We start from the raw sequence: 20439 nt of genomic DNA, 5'->3' as shown, positions 1-20439 counted from the left end.
AGGGGCTCTAATGTGGTACTTTGGTACCTTGTCCTTCCCTGTGCCAGAATCTGGCCAGTGCTGCGAATCAGGGACAGGGCAGTCTGGACATTCAGCACTGAGTTTTGTTTTTCAGTTATTAAAGAGTTCAGCCTTTGCCAAGTCATGCAATCCAGACCCTGCACTTTTCTGAGAGGACTGTCCCCAACTAGTATCTATTCAGTGGGCACTTGCCCATGTGTTTATTTTGTCCTGTTGCCCATAATTTGCCTAGATGACGTTCAGCTTTGCCTTCTTTGCATGCTTCTCAAAGCCTGCATTCAAGCACTCTTCTGCCTGTCCACTCTCAGGGGAGATCGGATGATTGGCAAGATGCAGAAAGGCCATTCTTAACAGAAGACTTAAGAAAGAGACATGTGTTTGAGAATAAACGACTTTAATTTATACTCCAGTTTTTAAGTCTCTGATCCACTTCAAATGATGGGAGATTCCTGCACCACCATGCTTGCTTTACAGCACACCACTGGAACAGAGCAGTTGCTAACTACCAATTTAACAGCTTCCAAAATCCACCATTTATTTTCCAACCTGAACACGGGCTAGACGGAAGTGAGTTTTGCTGGGGAACTTACATACAGAGTCTTTGCAACAACTCACGAAGCTACTTTTGCTCATGGTAAGGATGCTGGCCGTCAGAGAAGAGGAATATATAAGGTAGCTTGGAGCTACTTTCCATTTCCTTTCTCCTTGGCTGTACCAAAGTGGAACGGCAAATGAGAAGTAGCAGAACCACAGCTCAAGAGACGTGCAACTCCAATACTTTGTACCTTTTCTTTTTCCCTTTCTATACACACTTTCCCTTAATGCTCTGACCTGCTTTGTGGAGTGTTTTTTTAATAATACAAACTTGTTGGAACAGCAGACTGGTATCACTATGGACCATTGGCCCATTTAGAACACCACAGCAACACAACATTTTCTTCCCATGTAGTTAATCATCTCCAATCCACAACATATATATGAAGGGTAAGTAGTATTTTTAATTAGTCTCAAATTAAATAAGGAATATTTTAAATCTCTCTGCTTTTAAGTTTATATTGACAATTTTAAATGCAAGTAGAATTCTGCTTTATTCTATTTTCTTCCCATGAATCCTATGAATCAAAAACATTCCTATGAATCAGGAACAAATATCATTAAAACCACAACTTTGATTTAACGATACTCAAATAGGATATTTTGTCTTCCTGGTAAACTGGTCTTCCCCTTAAAATGCAACAAAATAGAAGTAGTCTATTCAATTAATCCTTCACATTGAACTAAATAGAACAAGCATACAAGTTTGGCCCAAGAAAATGACAATCACTTTATGCTACAACCTTTTAAAAGAAAATAAATGTTTCCAAAAACATGAAGTGATACAGAATGGACATGCATGCTACAAGAAGAAGAAACACATATAATAAAATAATTTTATGCATATAGTAGAGAAAAGTAAAATGACACTCATCTTTTTATTGTTCTTAGCTACCAACACAGGTCAACTATTAGAACTCAAATAACAGGCAGGCCAGAGAAGAGACTCCCCACAGAAACAACGAAAAGAAAAGGTAATGTGTGGATTGAATCAAAAGTGGAGTTCTATGATGCCACCTTAAAAAACAGCTTTTTGCATCCAATGCTTATTTCCTTCCATTTGAAAAACTGACAATTTGTTTTGAAAGTATGTGTTAAGAAACATTTTCTTGATCACTATTTTCTGTCCCTTACATTGATTTCTGAGACCTTGTTTCTTTATGATATACAAATGCAAAAGGGTTTCTCATCCCTAATAAGCTTTGCAATAACTGGAGGAAAATAGATTGTGAAAAGTTGAGCATAGCAATTACTTTTAGTAAGGAATCTCAAAATAATCTGGTCAAGGAAAAAATGGAGAAAAGATGCCCATAAACTGAAGTTTTTCTAGTATTAATGGCTGAAGTTGCGGCTTAAAACCAGACTTTTTTTTTTTTTTAATTCATATATGTAAACAAAACAGGGTTATAAAATTCTAGCAGGTGTCACCTTCACCCAACCACTTATTGTGAACACTGAAAGAAAATGTAAAATGTGACATAGGTACATTTTTCAGTAACAGTTTTGATTCAGTCTCCTACAGTTTTAGTACATTTCTTATTGTGTTTTACAGTAACAAATTACATTAAAACAAAGATTTCCTGGAGGCAAGGAGAAATGGCTTTTCATTGCTGATTTAAAACAAATAACGAGTTTGGCAAGCTACAAAAACAACAGGAATGGAAATGAGGAAGTTTCAAACAGCATAATTTCTGTCTCACAGAACTGCAGCTAGCGCAACACACAGAACAACCACAGACGTAGCAAAGAGAACTCTCCTGTACCATCTACATAAACATAGCTGGATGAGACATTTCTTACTTCTGAGTAGTGAAATTTAGGACAGAAGTGCAAACATGGTTTATTTTCTCTGAAGTGTTGCCTCTCTCCCTTTCCTCAATGCAGCAGGTGCAAAAATGGCAGTCATGTTTGTTTTCCCACTGGAACACTGGGGAGAAAATGCTGCTTCCTCCCTGGGATGACCATGACTTTCATTAAAATCAGGGTAGAAACAAAAGAAAAGTATATTAGACACAAAAATTTATTCCACCTATATTAAGAAAGATATCTTATAAACTATGAACCATCATAAAAAGAACCGTGTTTCCAGAAAGACAGTTAAGAAACGTCACATTAATTTCATACATGGTAATGCTGAGAGAAGATGATTTGACAAGTCACAGAGGGATTTTGCTGCCGCTCAACAACTGCCTCTCACAATAAGATCTCCCGAGACGCTTTCCAGCAAGAAATTAACTGGCATCCCAGAAAGAAAAAAAAAACCACCACCACAAAGTACTAGTAAGTGTAGCTTTCCACAATGTTACACCATGCTGAAATCATTTATGAGCTACCAAAGTTGTAGGTAAAGGACTCAAAAATATTTTACCTCATTCGGTCATATCATTCTTGGCATAAAATTCATCCTGATCCACAACCAGAAATCCATTATTTTTCTCACCAGCTCTCAAAAACTCCTCTACTACTTAGCAACAAGGAACATATGCAACACCAACACTTAACACACCTCTTTCTGTTTGTTATCGTATGTAATTCTACATTTTTTCAAGTAACTCTCTTAAACACTGTGACTATGATTTATAGCTCCCCAATCTGTGAAATCATTGTATTTCCCCTTCACTACCAGCCCTGAAACCTGCTAACATTCCCAAGCCTCCGGTTTCAGAAACCTTGGACTCAGATTTAAATTCCTGCCAAGTTGTTGGCCTGAACTAATACAGAACTTTTTTTTTTCTTTTCTAGTATAACAAATCAAGAGCTTTGAATTGAGGCCTCACTCTTTATTCTGAAGTTTTGCCTGTCAAGAACAGCATTTTAAGAATTTTTAACTATCAGAACTTTTTTTTTTTCCTTAACTGGTATACTTTAGGTATAGGATCAATTTAAACAACAGTTAACATTCTTCCTAAACATAATTAAACATTAGACAATTAACTACAAAACTCAGGAAATCTTTGCTAAGAGGAACAGTTTGAAACTACTTATAATATACATTAGCACCTTGCTTATCTTCCTAATTAAAAAAAATAAACAAAGAAATAAAAGAATAAGATCAAGTATGTAAATTGACAAAAAGTAAAATGATTTATCAGGATTATGTTCTGTTATCTACTGTTATTTGCCCAACATTAATAGCTGACTGTATAATAATCAAATGGTCTTCCAAATGTTATGGCAAAACCATGTTTTCTTGAAGTCCTTATGGATCTTTGTATCTCAGAAGCTCTAAATTAATTAAAATTTTTTATGTATTCACATATTCCTATGACAAGAATTGGTAAATATAGTGCACATCCAGTATAGCTTAAGTCAAAGGCCACTGAAAGAAAACCAATATATTAATTTTCATGTCTTATGATTTTTAAAGAAAATCAGAGTTTGAGGCCTTGACTTGTGATTTTTGAATGTTAAGGTTGGACAGTACTGTAGGTAAACATAACAGGAACGCAAAACAGGTACTTCATACACTTTATCTCAAAGGGTTTCATTACAGTTAATCCAAAGAAAAGGACAAAGTATGCAAAAGAGTACACTGTCTGAAGCAACTGGGGGATCAACACAAAAATTCAGCTGGGGAGTCTCAAAAAGTTCAAGGACAAGGCTAACAAAATTACTACTATGCTTATGAGCCTGCTTTTCATGAGGACTTACTGCAAGTCAAATTCATGGACAGGAATATTCAATAATATTGGTTTTATCCTGAATGTGATTAGAATCAAGGATAGGGAAGGTTACAAAGGGCTTTAAACTCCGTAATCAGCTGATCAGTGCAAGGCCAATACCATTTACATTGTCCTGCAAGGACCTCCAAAAGTTTGTTAGTGATGTCTTCTAGACAAGTAAGAAGTGGGAGGTTCATACAACTGCATTGTTAACAATTATATAAGATTTTAAAACCAATGAACCAAAAGTTCACTCTGTATTATGTTTTTGAAAAATCCTGGAATAAAGAAGTAAACAAACCCCAGAGCCCATCTGGCTTGTGATCAAAGAAGCCAACAGAAATTTGCAGTGGAAGCCCATGACTTATTCCCATTAACCACTGCAAGTGGTGCAGACCAGACGTTTAAAATAAGGAAGGGTTACGAGATGCGGATTTCTAGAATACAGAACTTTATTCTAAATATTGTACGTACTAAGCGAAAATAAAAGTAAGGAGTAGCTTTCACTATGACTAATTTTGACTCTTGCAAAATTCAGTGACATGGAAGATAGGGGTAGGTTCTGAACCAAAAAGAAAAAAACATAATGTTGCTCTGCATTTCTGTTTTATATACTAAATAATTTCACTTGCATTTGTTTTATACAGAAACTTCTTAAACCTGGAACAACTACGCTATATTTTAACAGAATGCATCAGAAAATCCTTATTTCTCCATCATCTCAGCCACAAGTACCATTTAATAAAGTACTCCGAGCATCTACCAAATTCATATAAAACCTATTTTGTGGTGGACAATTAGGCACCATGTTAAATCACAAGGTGGTATGTTTTCTCAGCAAAAGATGCATTTAGTTGATGCTATTCCATAATGTATTTTTACTAAATTCACCAGAAAAAGCGAGAAAGACCTGAAATAAATTCAATAATTAATTATTCACTTCAGAATATTTCCAATATATTCAGGGATTGTTTGCAGACTGTACTATAAATCTAACCATGAGAATCTAATATTTTTTTTAATAGAATTAATTCAAGATTATTAGGTCTGTGGCAAGCGGTTAATCTTGCAAATCAATTTTTAGAGGCCAAGGCTTTAATCACAAGGCTCTTTTTTATCCCACTCAGCTCCTGCTCCCCCAAATGATTATAGTAAATTTTATATATCCACTAAGGATAGAGTTGAATTTGGGATTAGATGTGGAAGAAAAAAAATATATATTTATTGTAGCTGACCACACTGAAAGCATATATTTGAGCTTTGATTTCTGGTTAATAAAAAAATTCATCAACAATTACCAGGACAAAAAGGTAAATTTTCTCGTGGCAAGACAGAAACTCCTAAAATGCTATTTTGGGAGGTTAAATTCAGTATTTACAGACAGACATATTAACTTCCACATGTAAAACAATGTAAATCCATGTCACGTTCTATTCCTGTTACTCCAACTGAGTGTGTATCGCTTCCAAACAGAAGAAAAATAACATGTAATGAGACAGTTTAAAACAAGCAGTAGACTTAACTGAAGCTCTGAAACTTAAGAATTACATAAAGACAGCTTTGCTCACAGAGATGCTTAGAAATTACGAGTCAGGCACTGACTTTGTCACAAAGTGGACACATAAAAAAGCATGAGGATTCAGAAATCTTCAGGAATTCAGGAATAACAAAGGTGTCTTCTCCTGTCTCAATACAGCAGTCTGACTGAGCAGGAATAGGCTAATAGGGATTACTTCCCTCCTCAGTAGCCAGAAAGTTCTGAAGAAGTGAAAAAGAAAACAAAGCAATTTCCCTCCTCAAAGGACAAAGAAAAAAAAAAAAGAAAGGAAATGGAAAAAAGAAAAAAGGAGATAACCCTAAGAAAAACTCAGGAGAGCATACTAACAGACATCTCGCATCATTTCTATTTTCAACAGCGCAAGTGACAAAGTGTTGGGATTTCCTTCCAAGATAATGCTGTTGTACCAATCTTGTGGGACTTAAAAACTTCTAGTTATTTTTATCCTTCATTGCTCACTGTAACCATTTAATAATCTTTTTAATCCTCAGACGAATTCTTCTCTGAGGTGAAATATTAGATGCTCTTCTATTTTCAGGAAGCTATCTGATCTCATTGTTAGACTTTGTCTGAGTTTCCTAAAGACTAGAAATGCCTTCTTGGCTCTTCTGGTCTCTGACACAGGCATCCTGAAGAGCCTCGCACACTATAAAAGCAAATGAAGTAAAATAACCCATTAACATGAGCATTAGGCAAGAACCTTAAAACTCAAAAATCCAGGACATACAAAATACTATCAGATTGCATTTCTACAAACAAGGTCCTTCCTCTTTCATATTTAACAGTTTATTATAAAATGATAGCGCTTTTATTACTACTATATTTTGCAGCTTTATGCAGTGTCCATGCTATTTTTTACTGTTACTAGGCAAACAAATATACTTGACCATAGCTAGAAGCTAGGTGCGCTCATCAGCAATGTTTTGTGTCACCAGCACCATAAAAAGACTTTATAACGTGTAAAAAGATTTCTAACAGAACGTCAGTCTCCTGGAAAGATGTTAATGCCAGCCACTTCCAACACAAACGTCAGCAGCAGCACAGACATTCTAATGCAGTTCTTCAAAGACAAGGTTTTAAATATTTAGTAAAAGGTTTTAACAGCACTCCCCCACTGCCAATTAGTGACAGTGATACCATTTAAATCTTTGATGATGACAACACTAAAAATAAATAAATTACAGTCCAACTTAGTACCACAATATTACTAAACCTTCATTATGCCATATTGGATTTACACATTTGTCTGGCACGCATTTGGAATACTATTTTAGTCACACACTGCAAAAAACTAATAACATGGAAGGAAAAAATACATGAAAGGGCACCAGAATGAAAAACGCACAGAAAAGCTTCAACAGGCGGGAAAACTAAACACATTAAGATTCTTTAGCCTGGAAAAAAAAAGATGACATATAGAAACTGTCATGAACACATTTCAACTCATTTGTGGAACAGAAAAAGTGAGTACAAAACAATTGTTTGTTATCTGTTCTAAGACGTGAACCAGGGGTTATCAGGTAAACAAGTAGCTGCCAGGTAAAACCAGGCAGAAAAGGATTTCTTCACACAACACACAGTTAATAAACTGCCACAGGACCTTACAGTGGTGAAAAGCTTACAAAAGTCAAACTGGTCTTTGACAATTAATGGGGAAAAAAAACATAAGGATTATTAAACACAAAGATGTCTTAGCTCCAAATCATTTAAGGCTGGGAGCAGATGTCAGGAAAGGAGGCTTTTTGTATTCTTCTTTCTTATAGCGATGGCTGTTGGTGGAAAGCTAATGAGCCAAATGGACTTCCAGTCTGACCCAGGGCAGACTTTCTTAAATTCACAATGGCTGGCAACTCCTGAAGACTGGGGGAAACAGATGCACCTACCCTAAGCTGTGCAGTCAGCCTTCATCATAGGTTCAATCCTCAAACCCCATGGGACTTAAACCCATTGTGAAGGTCAACAGCCTTGCACTGGAACCTGTACTCTCTGTTACGTCTTCTTGGGGACTCACAAGCAGACATGAACTATTGCAGTGTTGCACACACCACACTGTTCTAGCACTTCGCTGGGAACAGAAGGATCTTCACTAGCTGTTGAAGAAGAAAAGCAGAGTATGGTCAGTCTGCAGTCTCTCTGCTGATGAAGCGGAAAAGCCAAGCTGTACGAGCAATGGGGAGAGACCATAGAAGGGGAGGGACAAACAGACAGGGTGACACAACGGACAAGGTGACACAAACTGGAACCAGGCCAAGCAGGATAGTAAAAGACTGATGTTACAAATTTTTCCACAGCCTTACTTCTAAATCTAAAAAATATCAAAAGATAACACTCACAACTAAAAGCACTTGGTGCCTTCACACTATACCATCACTCTCAGAGCAGACTCCAACTCAGGCTGGCCATTCACTGAAGAAGGACCAAGTGTGCATGTACCAACACATATGGTATACGTTATTTAAGGACAAATAAGGAGCAAATAAAGCCGAAAAGCACCAACCTCAAACAATGGTTGTGAGATGCATCACTGCAACTACTACAATTGGGGAGAACAAAGAGAATATAAAGAAGAGTTGGAGTTTAACAAATGAAGTACATCCAGTAAACCATAAAATGCTTTTGGGGGTTCTTAAAAAGCAAGAAAAACATAACACCATCCAAACTCAAACTATTTATGTCTGCTCTAGCTTCCTCCACTATGTGGTAGTAATGTGCCACAACTAAATACACTCCCTCATTTCACATAAATATCAGTCTTTGGTATTCAGGCTGGAAATGCTTTTTGCAACAGTCTGCTATCAGCATATCTAAAAAAAACTGATTTAGTGACCATTCTCTGTAAATGGTAAAATACATTTCAGTTGATTCAAGATATTTCCAGAAGCCATTTATTTCCAAGTATTACTGAAGTTTTCCTGCCTTCATAGAAAAAGATACACGATCGAAAATATATAAATATGGCAATGAGCATAAGTACTATTTCAGCAACTCAGAAACTAACTTTTTCTACAATATATACATGAAATATATTAATTCTGATAATTTACTAAATGAAAAAGCATGGTAGAGTATATAAAATTAAAGTTGCTCTCTTGCTTTTTAAAAAAAAAAAAAAAAATTGTTCCTGTACTGTTTAGAGGAGTTACCTAAACTCAGTAAACAACTGCCTATCCTAAAAACACCAACAATAACTTGTAGGAAGAAAACAATCTCAACAAAAGCTTTCATAGTGAGATGAATTCCTGCTCTTTTAGTCCAAATTGCACTTTAATAATATAAACAATTAAGCAATTAAGTTGTTTGTTTTTTTTTTTTTACATAGTCATTTACACTTTATTTTAAGGAATGTGGTTAGAGTAAACCACTGACAGACAACATAAAATATTTTGTCACCAGGAACTAGGTAATGAAATATATAAAGCATCCAGGATTTTCCATCGTAAGAGGTGCTTTGTGAAACAAAAAACTATGCAGACTATTTTGCTGCTGCAGAATTTCACAGTCATTCTTCCTCTCCCACCCTGTGCAAAGAAGGGTGGTAAAGGATGGGGATATGTTCACATAGATGGATGACAACACATCAAAGTACACACAGAACCTTATAATGCTCTGCCTTTTTTAGTGAAAGCAAAATAATAACGCTGGTAAGAAAAAAGGAAAAAAAAAAAAAGAAAAGAAAACAGGGAAAGAAAAAAGAAGTTATAATCACAGAAGCTTAACCATAAGAAGAATTTGAAAATTCTGTGGAAGTGCTTTCTAACAAAACAGCAGCAATTCTTTCTCTTCTGCAGTACTGATTATCTCATAATTTAGAGGAAATATCAAACCATTTTCAACAATTTTAGCAAAATTATTAGGACATTCATGATACTAATATGCATAACGTCAATTATCTGCTATATATTCATAAAGTACATACTTCTTATACCAAAATAAAACATAGAAATAAGTTTCTTTTATTAAAGTAAATATTTTTACAGTCAATTTGGAAATCTGGCTTAACATACTATATTTTTCATTTTATAAAACTCTCAGCCGCTATTCTGAAAAGGGGTTTGTTTGTTTGTTTGTTTGTTTCTGTAAAGGCACTTCCTGTCAGCCTGCGCTTATGAACTATGTACTACAATTTCCAGAACGTGACCATTTGGTATCTGAAAAGATCCCTGAACACAGTATGCAATCTGAAGCACTCAGGAATATCTCATTACTTATTCCAAAGGGTCAAATGACATTAAAAGGAATCCCAGGAGGGGCAGAAATGAATCACATCTATTTAACTTTCCCAAGACTGCACCAGTTCACAATGTGATCCTCAGTACTGCTGATTTCCAGTCACATGCTATATTGGACTCTTCACTGTCTTGAACATTGATGGTTTGTGAGGTCAAGGTCTACGAGGGAAGAGGTGGGTGAACTCAAGCATGCTCCTCTTCAGAAGCAAGGGACAGACGAGTCTATACTGACAGTTCTTGAAAATCAACTAGTTACGTAGAAATTAAGAGATGTACTGCAGTCAAGATCACAGAATCACACAGAATCACAGAATGGTAGGAGCTGGAAGGAACCTTTGGACATCATCTAGTCCAACCCCCAAGACAGGCAACATATGCTTCCAAAGGATCACTCCACACATAACCTCCTACAACAGGGAGAAGTAAGTACAGTGATGGCAGTACTCCATGTTTAAAAGGCATGCCAGATGTGAAAATCAACTGTAAGACAGTAATAATAGTCTTTCTAAACACAACTGTGAAATAGGGAAAGATGACACTTGCTACTTACTCTCCTTAAAGACAAACAAAACAGCCCCTTTCAAAGCAGTTTTCTTTTATGTCAATGCTGCAATCTAGTAAGTATATTTTAAATTTATACTTACTATTATTTTAATATATTTATAAGGAAAGATACTTTCCCATAAATTACACTTCTGAACTAGATTCTACAACATCATATTGCCCAGTTTACAGGCAGCAAAGAGTAAACATAACAGATTCTTAGTTTAACCATGGAATATAGAATTTGAACTTAAATTTAAAACCCATAAACTATGATAATTTGATTGAATAAAAAAAAATATACAACTGTATGACAGAAATGAGACCATAGTTAAATCTGGCTGTTCACCTGAAGATGGAAGAGCTACATGCATGTTAGCGTTAAGTTAAAAATCAGAAAGAACCTGACAAATTGAAGATATGATCTGGAATAATTAGAATGCAGCCAGTACAACAAGTACAAGCTTTTAAACTCTGTGCAGATGATTGCTTTTGCCCATATACAAAACGGAATAATCAACCAGCAGTTCTGCGTAGAAGGATCACAAACAAAAGGTGATTAAAAGACAAAGAGTATCATACTGACATTTATTAACAGTTGATCCTGTAACAGAGCAGTGGAGCAGAGTAGACTGACCTCTTGAGGTCTCTTCCAGTCCTATTTTTAAACATTCTTCAATGCACATATGTGCTGCTTTTTATATTTTCCACGTCTGCATGTATGTTAAATGTGAATTATTATAAACCTTTCTTCCCTGAAATCTAAGTGATAGTCTATTTATATTTAGATTTCTGAATTCTGAACAAATTGCCAAAGTTGTGTGCAAAGACAGAGATTTTAGAATCAATATGGTAGCATTATAATACCTTTTTTAAGTTAATTTGGTCCTTAAAGATAGATAATTGGCAAATTTTATTTAGGGTTGTTTTTTTTTTTTAAATACAGTCAGTAACAATAATATAAAGACCTATGTCCTTATCACCCATGGACCAGCAACGACTGGGAAACTATGCAATTAACTTGTCCTGTCAGTATAAGTTTATATTTTTTAATCTTCCATGAACGCAATCAAATCATGGGAACAATGTATTACCTGTGAGCCATGGGCAGGAGAGCACTGCTCTAATTCCTAGTTTAAAAAAAGCCTAAACTGATAGTCATATCTTTGATCAAGCCTGATAATAGGCACAAAAAAACCTCATGAGGCATTCATCATAATTTTTAAATTCCATTAATCGTATTTTTTACCAATGAACAGACTGAACATGTTTTGTGGATATTCTAAGGATTCGGGGGTGGAGGGGGTGAAGGAGTTGCTATTATTCACACTAGCCAAGCTCTTTAACTTAGCAAACAGAAATAGACAGGTAAGCTCTTACAGAACAGGAGTCAGAGAAGCTAAATTCATCTGAATTAAGTTCCTGCTTCAAGTCATCTTTTCAAAAAAATACTTTCTCTTCATGGGCTATAGCAAGTAAACTAAATTACATGCTGAACTCGGGTAAAGTGAATATTGTTGTGTATCTGTTTCTACAAACAGACTGTTTCTTTCTTTTTTAAATAGTATTAAATATATCCAAATAAAGTTTTGATTACTGTGGTCTACAGAAAGTACTAATGCAAATAAAAATATATACCAAATGCAATGCACAACATACTCACTCAGTGGCTGTGACATAACGCATATCCCAGTCCAGTGTCATTGTTAAGTAGTAAAATGCCTGACGGATATGTCTAATGTACACATACTATACTATATGCAAATACCTAAGGTATACAGCTTTTATATGACAGAAAACATGATTTAGGGAGAGCTATTATATGGTGTTAAGTATTGTTTTAAAATACAGATTACTTTTTTAAAAATACAATAACTATTAGAGGATGAAGAAGGAGAAATACAAATACCAATAGGTGCTGGCAACCTTCTATATTCTACCTGAGAGTCCAACAAATCAAAGAAAAAGCATCCTCTAAAAGAAAGCTCCAGGATTTACGAAGCTGCAGTTAGCCATTCAGATCTCTCACACTATCTGACAAACCAAAGAGATGAGACAGATCTACAAAAAATCAACAGGAAGAAACCAAGAAACAAACAAATGCAGAAATTGCTCCTCAGAAAAACCTGTGCTTCAATTGTCTAGTTGAAAGCCTGCCCAAGGTAAGAGGTAGGAGTAGTGCAACTATCACAGCCTTGTTTCCTAAATACATGCTTTTTTTTCTGGTGTCGATTAACACGTGTGGTCTGAGCAAAGTATCTTCTATTGTTGGGACATTCATGTCTTTCTTCCAGACAGATCTTCTGTAACTAGGAAGAATTCAGCTCATACTGTAGCCTTTTTATTTCCAAGGAGAAATGGCATGGAGAAAGAAAGTACGAGCTCTTTCTTTCCTCTATATGGCTGTTTTCTTTGAACTTAAGGAGCCTTAGCCACTTTGAGCCTGTGACTGCTCAATCAAGTTTACTTGAAAATGTCCAGCACATTGAAAATTTACTTGGGCATAAATGCATGTATCTGTACCTGTATCTGTATCTATACCTATATCTGTCTCAACAACGTCACTACACAGGTTTCTTTCCCAATCTGAAATTTGACTAAAAATTAGGTAATTTCATATACTTTAAACTGATTCAGCAACCTAACTCCTTTATATCCTTTTAAATGGAAGCTGATCGCATATGATCTATTCCTGGGTCTCCACGAAGACTTGCTAACATACGATTGTGGCTAAGGTAATTTAGGACTGCAGAGAACCTAGATCTACTGGAAATACTACTTTAGAGTTTACCATGAACGCAAAAGGCTTTCATAATGCCTTCAAAACAATCACAGTGCTAGAAAATGCTGCCTAACATTCTCCAAATTTTGTAGTTTGTACACCTCATACAAACAGCATGAACTAGAGATCATAGAAGACTGAATGAGATAATAATGTATGCTGGCATTTTAATAAGAAAAAAGAAGATCTTGATGCATATGTTGTAGAACTCCCCAGTCACAGAAAGACAGAGATATAAAAATGTTTAGTTTCAAAAGCAAAGCTCTGCTGAAAATTATACCCCGGAACATCTACCTGCTAAATTTGGTTCCCGTCTTCTCACAGACAGGAATTTAGGAGTTGCCAATGCTCGGCAAGTGCATGACTTTACAAAATGAAAGCTTGAGTTTACGCCCGGAATAATAAAGGGATTTATTGTAATATTAAATAAATTATTTAAATTATCGGTCAAGAAATTTATTGACACTGAGATCAGTATTACTATATGCAAAAAAAACCCTGGACTTTTCTTCCAGACACATGTTGGTAAGAACAGTCCTGCTCACAGAACACCAAGTCACCTTTCTCCATTTATTTCTCTTTGTTTTCTTCCTGAATTACTGCAGTCTCTCTTAAGTGTATCTCTTCTCATTTTATTACTGTAACACCTCTGCGAATACAGACATATTTTTCCCGCTAGATCTCTTTCTGTCGAGGTCTACAGTTTCGCAAACTGTGAGGTTCTGTAAGCACTTATTGTTACTGGAGACCCCTGGAAGCAGGCAGGTCTGAGGATAAATATACACCACAAGCTATTTGCTGCTTTAAAGATTCTCAAACTCCTACCACCTAAAAGTCTCTTTAAGACAGATGCAGAGGAACCTCACACAAAAACAAAGCAAGCCCCCTGCCAACTGTCAGAGCAGCTAAGAGAAGTCCACAGGATGCTTAAATCCACTTTGAACTGCAAGATAGACTCACTGTAAATTAATTTTACAGAATATTATAGGAACTGTTGTAGGAAATTACGTTATAGGAAACCATAGCTAGTTGTACTAAGGAAAATGTTATTGAAAATCAAAATAGTGATCAAAAAAACCCACAAATAAGTGGTACATAAATTAGTTCACAAATCAGGTATCTGAAGAGCCTAAATCCCATGAATGCACAATGTGACATCACTATCACCTCTGAAAAATCAGAATCTCATAAATATGGAGAGTAAGAAAGTAGAAAAGTCTCTATAAATACAGATATGCGGTCCCTAGCCCTCAAGTCTGGTTCAGTAAAGGTAAGAAATGGAATAGGCTATTCCATAAAAACTGCTACAAATGAAGTGTACAACCTTTAATACTTTCTATACAAGAATGAAAGGCCAAGTAAACTACAATGGTATGAAGATCACATTAGTTTTTCCAGTAATATTGGCCCTACCACCTGTCATCATCTTAGATGACTCTTCAACCTCAGAGAGTATATCCTCTTGTACCAAACAAGAAAGAAAAGGCCAAAATGATGCAGGTGAACAAAACAAATAGAAAGAAAAATAATGGAACCAGTGAAAAAAAGAAAGAACAGAGACTGCAAGTAAGAAAAGAAAGGAATAAAAGGCAGCCACTGCTCTGGTAAGAGTTATGAAAAGACAACCAATGGACGCACAGACTAAAACCAAAATAAAATACATTTCTGTCCTGATTTTCATGCACAAACATGCGGTTCAAAAGAATTTCATCTCAACTGGAACTATTATTCAAACGTCAATTTTCTGTTTGTGACTCAAAAGCCTACACAGTAATCGGCAGGCAAAACATTAAAAGTATTACATTTTCCATAAATGTGCATTTTACAGATCAACTGCTGTGTTTTGTATGAAGGTATGAAATCTGCGTCTGTACGGCACAGATCTATTTCCTGAGGTTGCTCCATATATTCTTTAAGAGCAGTTTTACATCATTGATGTAAGTTACAAAAACTCCAGGAACATTTTCCAGAAATAGATTACATTTTACTTTTTCCACCCTGTTTTACAGACTTGCTCTGCAAGAGCAGACATCAAGAAGCATCATCAGTTTAATGAAGCAGTATCAGTTTTTAATACTCATGCCAGATTTTCCAAAGGTTTCATATCGAAAACTAGGCACCTACACAACCTGATTCAAACTACCTGTGAACTGCTGAACTAAGCAGGCAGAATAAATTCAGTATATATGAAGATAAGCGATTTTTCCCAGAAGTACTGGAACAGTCATATCTAAAATAAATATGGACCACAAAACTTTAAATGTAGTGTTGTCAGATTTTTCCACTCATGTCATAATTACTCAAATGATAACACAAAGTTGTACTAATCAGTTCTTGGCAGCTAAACAGGTTACTGCTCACATTTTCAAAATGGTGTTCATCAATAATAATACCAGAAAGTTGAACAACTTTATATTCCAAAGTGCTATCATTTCTGTAGAAACTAAGAACCTTGACTTAGGTATTCATGAAACATAATCCAAAACGTATTTCCTTATCTCACGCTTCTTGGTCTTAATATATCACATCCCTAGGTATTGTATCCTTGTTTGGTCCACAGAGATGCGGAAGGCTGCTGTATAATCAAATTATACACTACAAAGTAGTATGATGGCATGATACACACAGCAAACAACATTAGTATCTTTCTTGGGCTACCACAGAAGAAACAAAACAGTGTTAGGGAGTATGAGAGCTGTAAAAAAATCACTGGCAAATCCACTAAATATTAAGTTATCCCAACACCAAGCTCAGTTGCCCCTTGTCTATTGTTACAATTTCTTTAACACAAACACAAATGTACACGCCCAGCATCACTGCTCGAACAGGAAGGGTGGGTGCAGGCTGTCAAATGTGTTCCACTGCTGACTGCCCTTGCTCTCCCCTTGGTTTTTACAGCAAGGTCCGGGAGACGGTAACACAACTTGAGATATGCTACTCGTCTTTAATTTCCACACATGTTTTTCTATCTTCCAGCCAAAAGAACCTCATACGCTGATTTTGGTTTTTTGGAGGCATATAAATATCTAAGAAGTCAACAAATCTATCTTGGTTTTGATCTAACTGATCATGGCTAAACTCAGTTCTTAAGTACTCGAATTTGTGCTTCATTTTACTGCTAGTAGAGCTGTTACACCAATGGACTAATTTCTTTATGTTCCCTTAACCTTTTCACTGGAGTTGGGAAAGCTAACCCAAGACAAAGTGTCATCTCTCAGGAGCCGTGGATTTAAGAGCACAACTCTGTATAAATAACTGTACAAAAATAAACCCTCTAATTCCTTTCTCCACTGATCTATATTCTCTGTTCTATATGCTGCCCCTACTTTTCAAGCTGAAACATTACCATTCAGAATATGCAGAGCTAAGTATAAATAACGATGTTTCTATAGGTGAAGTGCAACACAGCCTACCGCTAAACGAGCTGTCACTTTTAACAAGAAGAATGCTCCCTATTCTACCTTCTCCCACCCTCAGCCCAATGAGATCCTGAATCTCCCATCACCTGCTGTGTGCCTGTCACACACACGCGCGCCAATGGAGCCACAAAATTGCTCTGCACAGGTGCATCCCAAATAACACGGATACTGTGCAATCCATATCCTTCCCTGCCAGGCTGGTGCCCATGTTGTCTTTTAACAAGCCTGCTAGTTTTCTCTCGCCTTCTACAACAGGAGTTAGAGCCTTCTGCTTTAATAAACCTCAAAACATGACACCAACCCCCCCCAAGCGCGGATGTGCATAAAGCCACCCTCTCACTGTTGTCCACTTCTGACAAAGGAAAAATCAAGTCCCCTCACCACAGGGGAAGAAAAAAAAAAAGAAAAAGCAATATGCCGCCTATCCTTTCATCTAGAGCCAAGGCTCCATGAGCCAAATCTATCGCCCGCATCTCCCGGCCTCTGTCACAGAGAAAGAGCCAAGACCCCGATGGGGAGGAGCAAGTGCTCTTACCTTAATTATGCTGCTCCTCCGGGGGATACCGGGTTTGCCCTCTCGTTGTTGACTGGTGGAAAATCCTTTCTCTTTGCCGCTGCTCTCCGGGCTGGCAGGAGGGGCTGATCCCGGTTCTTCGCCGGCTCCCGCTAGGGCACAGTCCCCGTTGGAGACCCGGCTGCCGGCACTGTCAATACGGGATCTCCCGCTGCCGCCACCTCCACCTCCTCCTCCTCCTCCGCCTCCTCCTTCCCCATCTCCTGCCTTGAAGGCCACCTTCCCTTGGACCGGCCCGGGGGAGGAAGGGAGCCCCCCGCCGCCGGTGCCGCCGCCGCTGCCAAACTCCGCCATCAGCCTCCCTGACTACGGCAGAAACAGTATCGCTGTCCCCCTCCCCTCCTCCTGCAGCTGCTCGGCGGTGGCTCTTCTTCCGCTTTCTCTATATTTACGAGCGGGGGATTTTGAGCAAAAGTCTCTCCCCTCCGCACATTTGGCAGCCGAGGCCGCGCAGCTCCAGGAGGCGGCGGGAGTGGAGGGGGGGGGGAGGCGACGGACGACGACGGAGGTTGGGGGTTGGGGGACACACACACGACACGACGAACGCCTCAGCCCGTTGGCGCCTGGGCGAGCACCAGTCAGTCCTTCAGCACCTGGGGAAGGAAAAGAAACGAAACGTGACAGCCGGCCCTCACAGGAGGCGGCGGCGGGCGGGGGAGCGTTATACCACAGCGCGGTCCCCTTCACACTCACACACACACACACACATACATATATACACACACACACACACACACACACACACACACACACAGAGACAGAGAGAGACACACGCGTGGGAGGGGAAGGACCGCGACCCGGCAGGTCCGGGGCCGCGCCGGGCGGGAAGGGAGCAGCCAGCATGGGAGCGCGGCCCCGCCGCCCGCGGGGGGAGAGGTGAGGGGGGTGAGGGGGGAGAAAGGTCCGAGGGGACTGGAGGAACTGCGCCGGTCGGGCTGCTGAGAGCAGGAAAACACGCGAGGCGTTGATATGGCGGTATTTTCACCCTTGCAGCGAAACCCACAGTTCGCCGAGCAACGAAGCGGGAGCGAAAAGAGAACTTGAAGAGCAACACACACACCCCCAAACCCTCCGGCCCCAGCCCGGGGGAAAGCCCGTCCCACTCACGGCGGGGACGACCCGCCGCAGCCCCTCTGCGGGGGAGGGGGGACACGACCAACGCCAACGCTGCCCCGTGGGGCACCCTCCCGGGCGCCATCGGCAACTTTTCGGCTCTCCCCGCTGCCCGACATCCAGCCGCCCCACGGCGGCTACAGCCGCGGCGCGGCCGGCAGCACCCCCAGCCCTCCCTCCCCACCCTCCCGCCCCGCTACCCGCCGCGCCTCCGCCCCGCACCCGGCCGCCTGCCCGCAGGCTGCGCCCCCGCTACCCACCTCGGCGGCAAGGTGGCGAGGGGAGCCCCCCCTGCTGCCGCCGCTGCAGTAGCCGCTTTTTTTCCCCCTCTCCCCTCCTCCCCTTTATGGTCGCCGCCTCTGCCCGGAGCCGGATACAGAGAGAAACTGATTCATGTGGTTGCTTCCCTCCCTCTCTGCTGCTGCCGCCGCCACCGCCTCCCCCGGCTCAACGCTCGGCAACAGCCCCGAAGGAGGGAAACGCCGGCAGCGCCGAGGGCAGAAGCAGCCCCGGCAGCCCCCGCTGGGAAACTCTCCGAGGAAGGCAGAGTGAGCGAACCGGGCTCCCCCCCTCCCTCCGCCCGCCGCTGCCAATCACAGGGGCCGGCCCGGCGCGGATTGGGCGGCCCCGCCGCCAGCACCCCCCTCCGGCGGCTCGGGGGCGCTGGGCCAGAGGGCAGGACCCGCTCCCGCCCGCCCCGCCGGCGGCCGGCCCCTTCCCTCGCCTCGGGCTTATCGCCGGATTCCTCCACACGCTCCGTCCTCGCACAGGGGCTCCAGGCTAACGCGGAAAAGCCCGCGCCCGGTCGCATCCTCCGCTCTCGGCTCCCTCTTCCCCCCCCGCCGTGGGGTCGCACCGGACGGCGGCTCCTCAGGCGCCGCGACCCCTCCCGTCGGGGCCCTGTGCCCGTCAAAGCGGGCGGCACCGGCCGGGCAGGGCACGCGGAGGCCGGGGGGGGTGGGGGGGTGGGGCGGGCGGTGGCGGCTAAACGGTCGTTCCCGCCCGCCGTGAGGTGACCCGCCGCCGCCGGGGAGATGGCCTCGCCCTGCCGCCGGGGCTTCTCCGGAGCTCAGGGCAGCTGGATGAGTCTGATTTGATCCATTAATTAATAAAGGCGAGGAGGTGACGGAGTGCTGGGATAATAAAAGCTTCATGAAAACCGCGACTTGACAGTCACCGTCAGAAGCGTGTCCGCAACAGAGCAGGCACGGCCGGCGTGCCCTTGCACACCCCGCACCTACTTGTTTACGTTTGCTGTGAAACAAACACGGGTGACTTTGTGCACAAGGAACAATTCAAAGAGACACACATTTATTGTCACATCTTGACGCGGCTGTGTATTGCAATAGCTTGATACTTTGAGATTGTTAAGTTGAATAAAGGGAAATGAAATGCCACCGTTGAGGCACTCTGCTTGAAATCCAGAAGTTGAGTCAGACGGGGAGGTGCTACGCTGAGAGCACAGGCAAAATTTGGAATCGCAGAAACAGGAGCATGAAGAGTCGCACCGAGCAAGGAGACACCCGAGACGGCCCATGGCATCTGACCTTCAGCATTTGGCTGAAGTGCTTAATGCAGGAGCTGGACACAGATTGTAGTCAAAGGAAAGCACTATGGTTTTAGTTTAGGTTGCCCCAGTTGCCCTCTGGGGGTGGCTGGCTGCGGGGCCTCGACACCAGAGATCAGACACCTATCACAGATACCTAGAATAAGGCAAGATAAATAGTCCCCTTTTGGTGTGCTGGTGCAAGGTCATGCAGTGGAAACACTGGAGTGAAGAGTACATTTTCAGTCCTGCTCAGCTCCAGGGCTTTACCATGGACTGCAGAGGAGTGCCTCCATCTGTTGGTGGCCCACAGCCTTGAGCTGTCTCCAAAGGGAAGGCACCTCCATCTTCTCCTTCAGGACAGCAAGGGGCAGCTCACTCCTCCAAAACACTGAGAG

The 20439-nt window shown here is 40.6% G+C and overlaps 1 protein-coding gene across 2 annotated transcripts in view; it reads right to left on the bottom strand.

Annotated features, from left to right (window-relative positions):
• PLCL2 (phospholipase C like 2) overlaps positions 1–19040 on the bottom strand; it is a 107922-nt gene extending 88882 nt beyond the window's left edge. For both annotated transcript variants that reach the window (XR_012585511.1, XM_074574984.1), the window contains exons 1-2: positions 18756–19040; positions 17344–17975 (exon numbers count right to left, since the gene is read on the bottom strand). Coding sequence is in view for 1 of the 2 variants with exons in the window: in XM_074574984.1 (XP_074431085.1) it covers positions 17344–17676 (333 nt within the window). In the remaining variant the exon portion in view is untranslated. The remainder of the gene's footprint in view (positions 1–17343; positions 17976–18755) is intronic.
• Positions 19041–20439: the final 1399 nt, after the last annotated feature.

The sequence above is a fragment of the Larus michahellis genome, chromosome 2, assembly GCF_964199755.1.
Source record: "Larus michahellis chromosome 2, bLarMic1.1, whole genome shotgun sequence".
In the NCBI taxonomy this organism is placed as follows: Eukaryota; Metazoa; Chordata; class Aves; order Charadriiformes; family Laridae; genus Larus; species Larus michahellis.
This window is presented reverse-complemented; position numbering and strand designations above follow the sequence as displayed.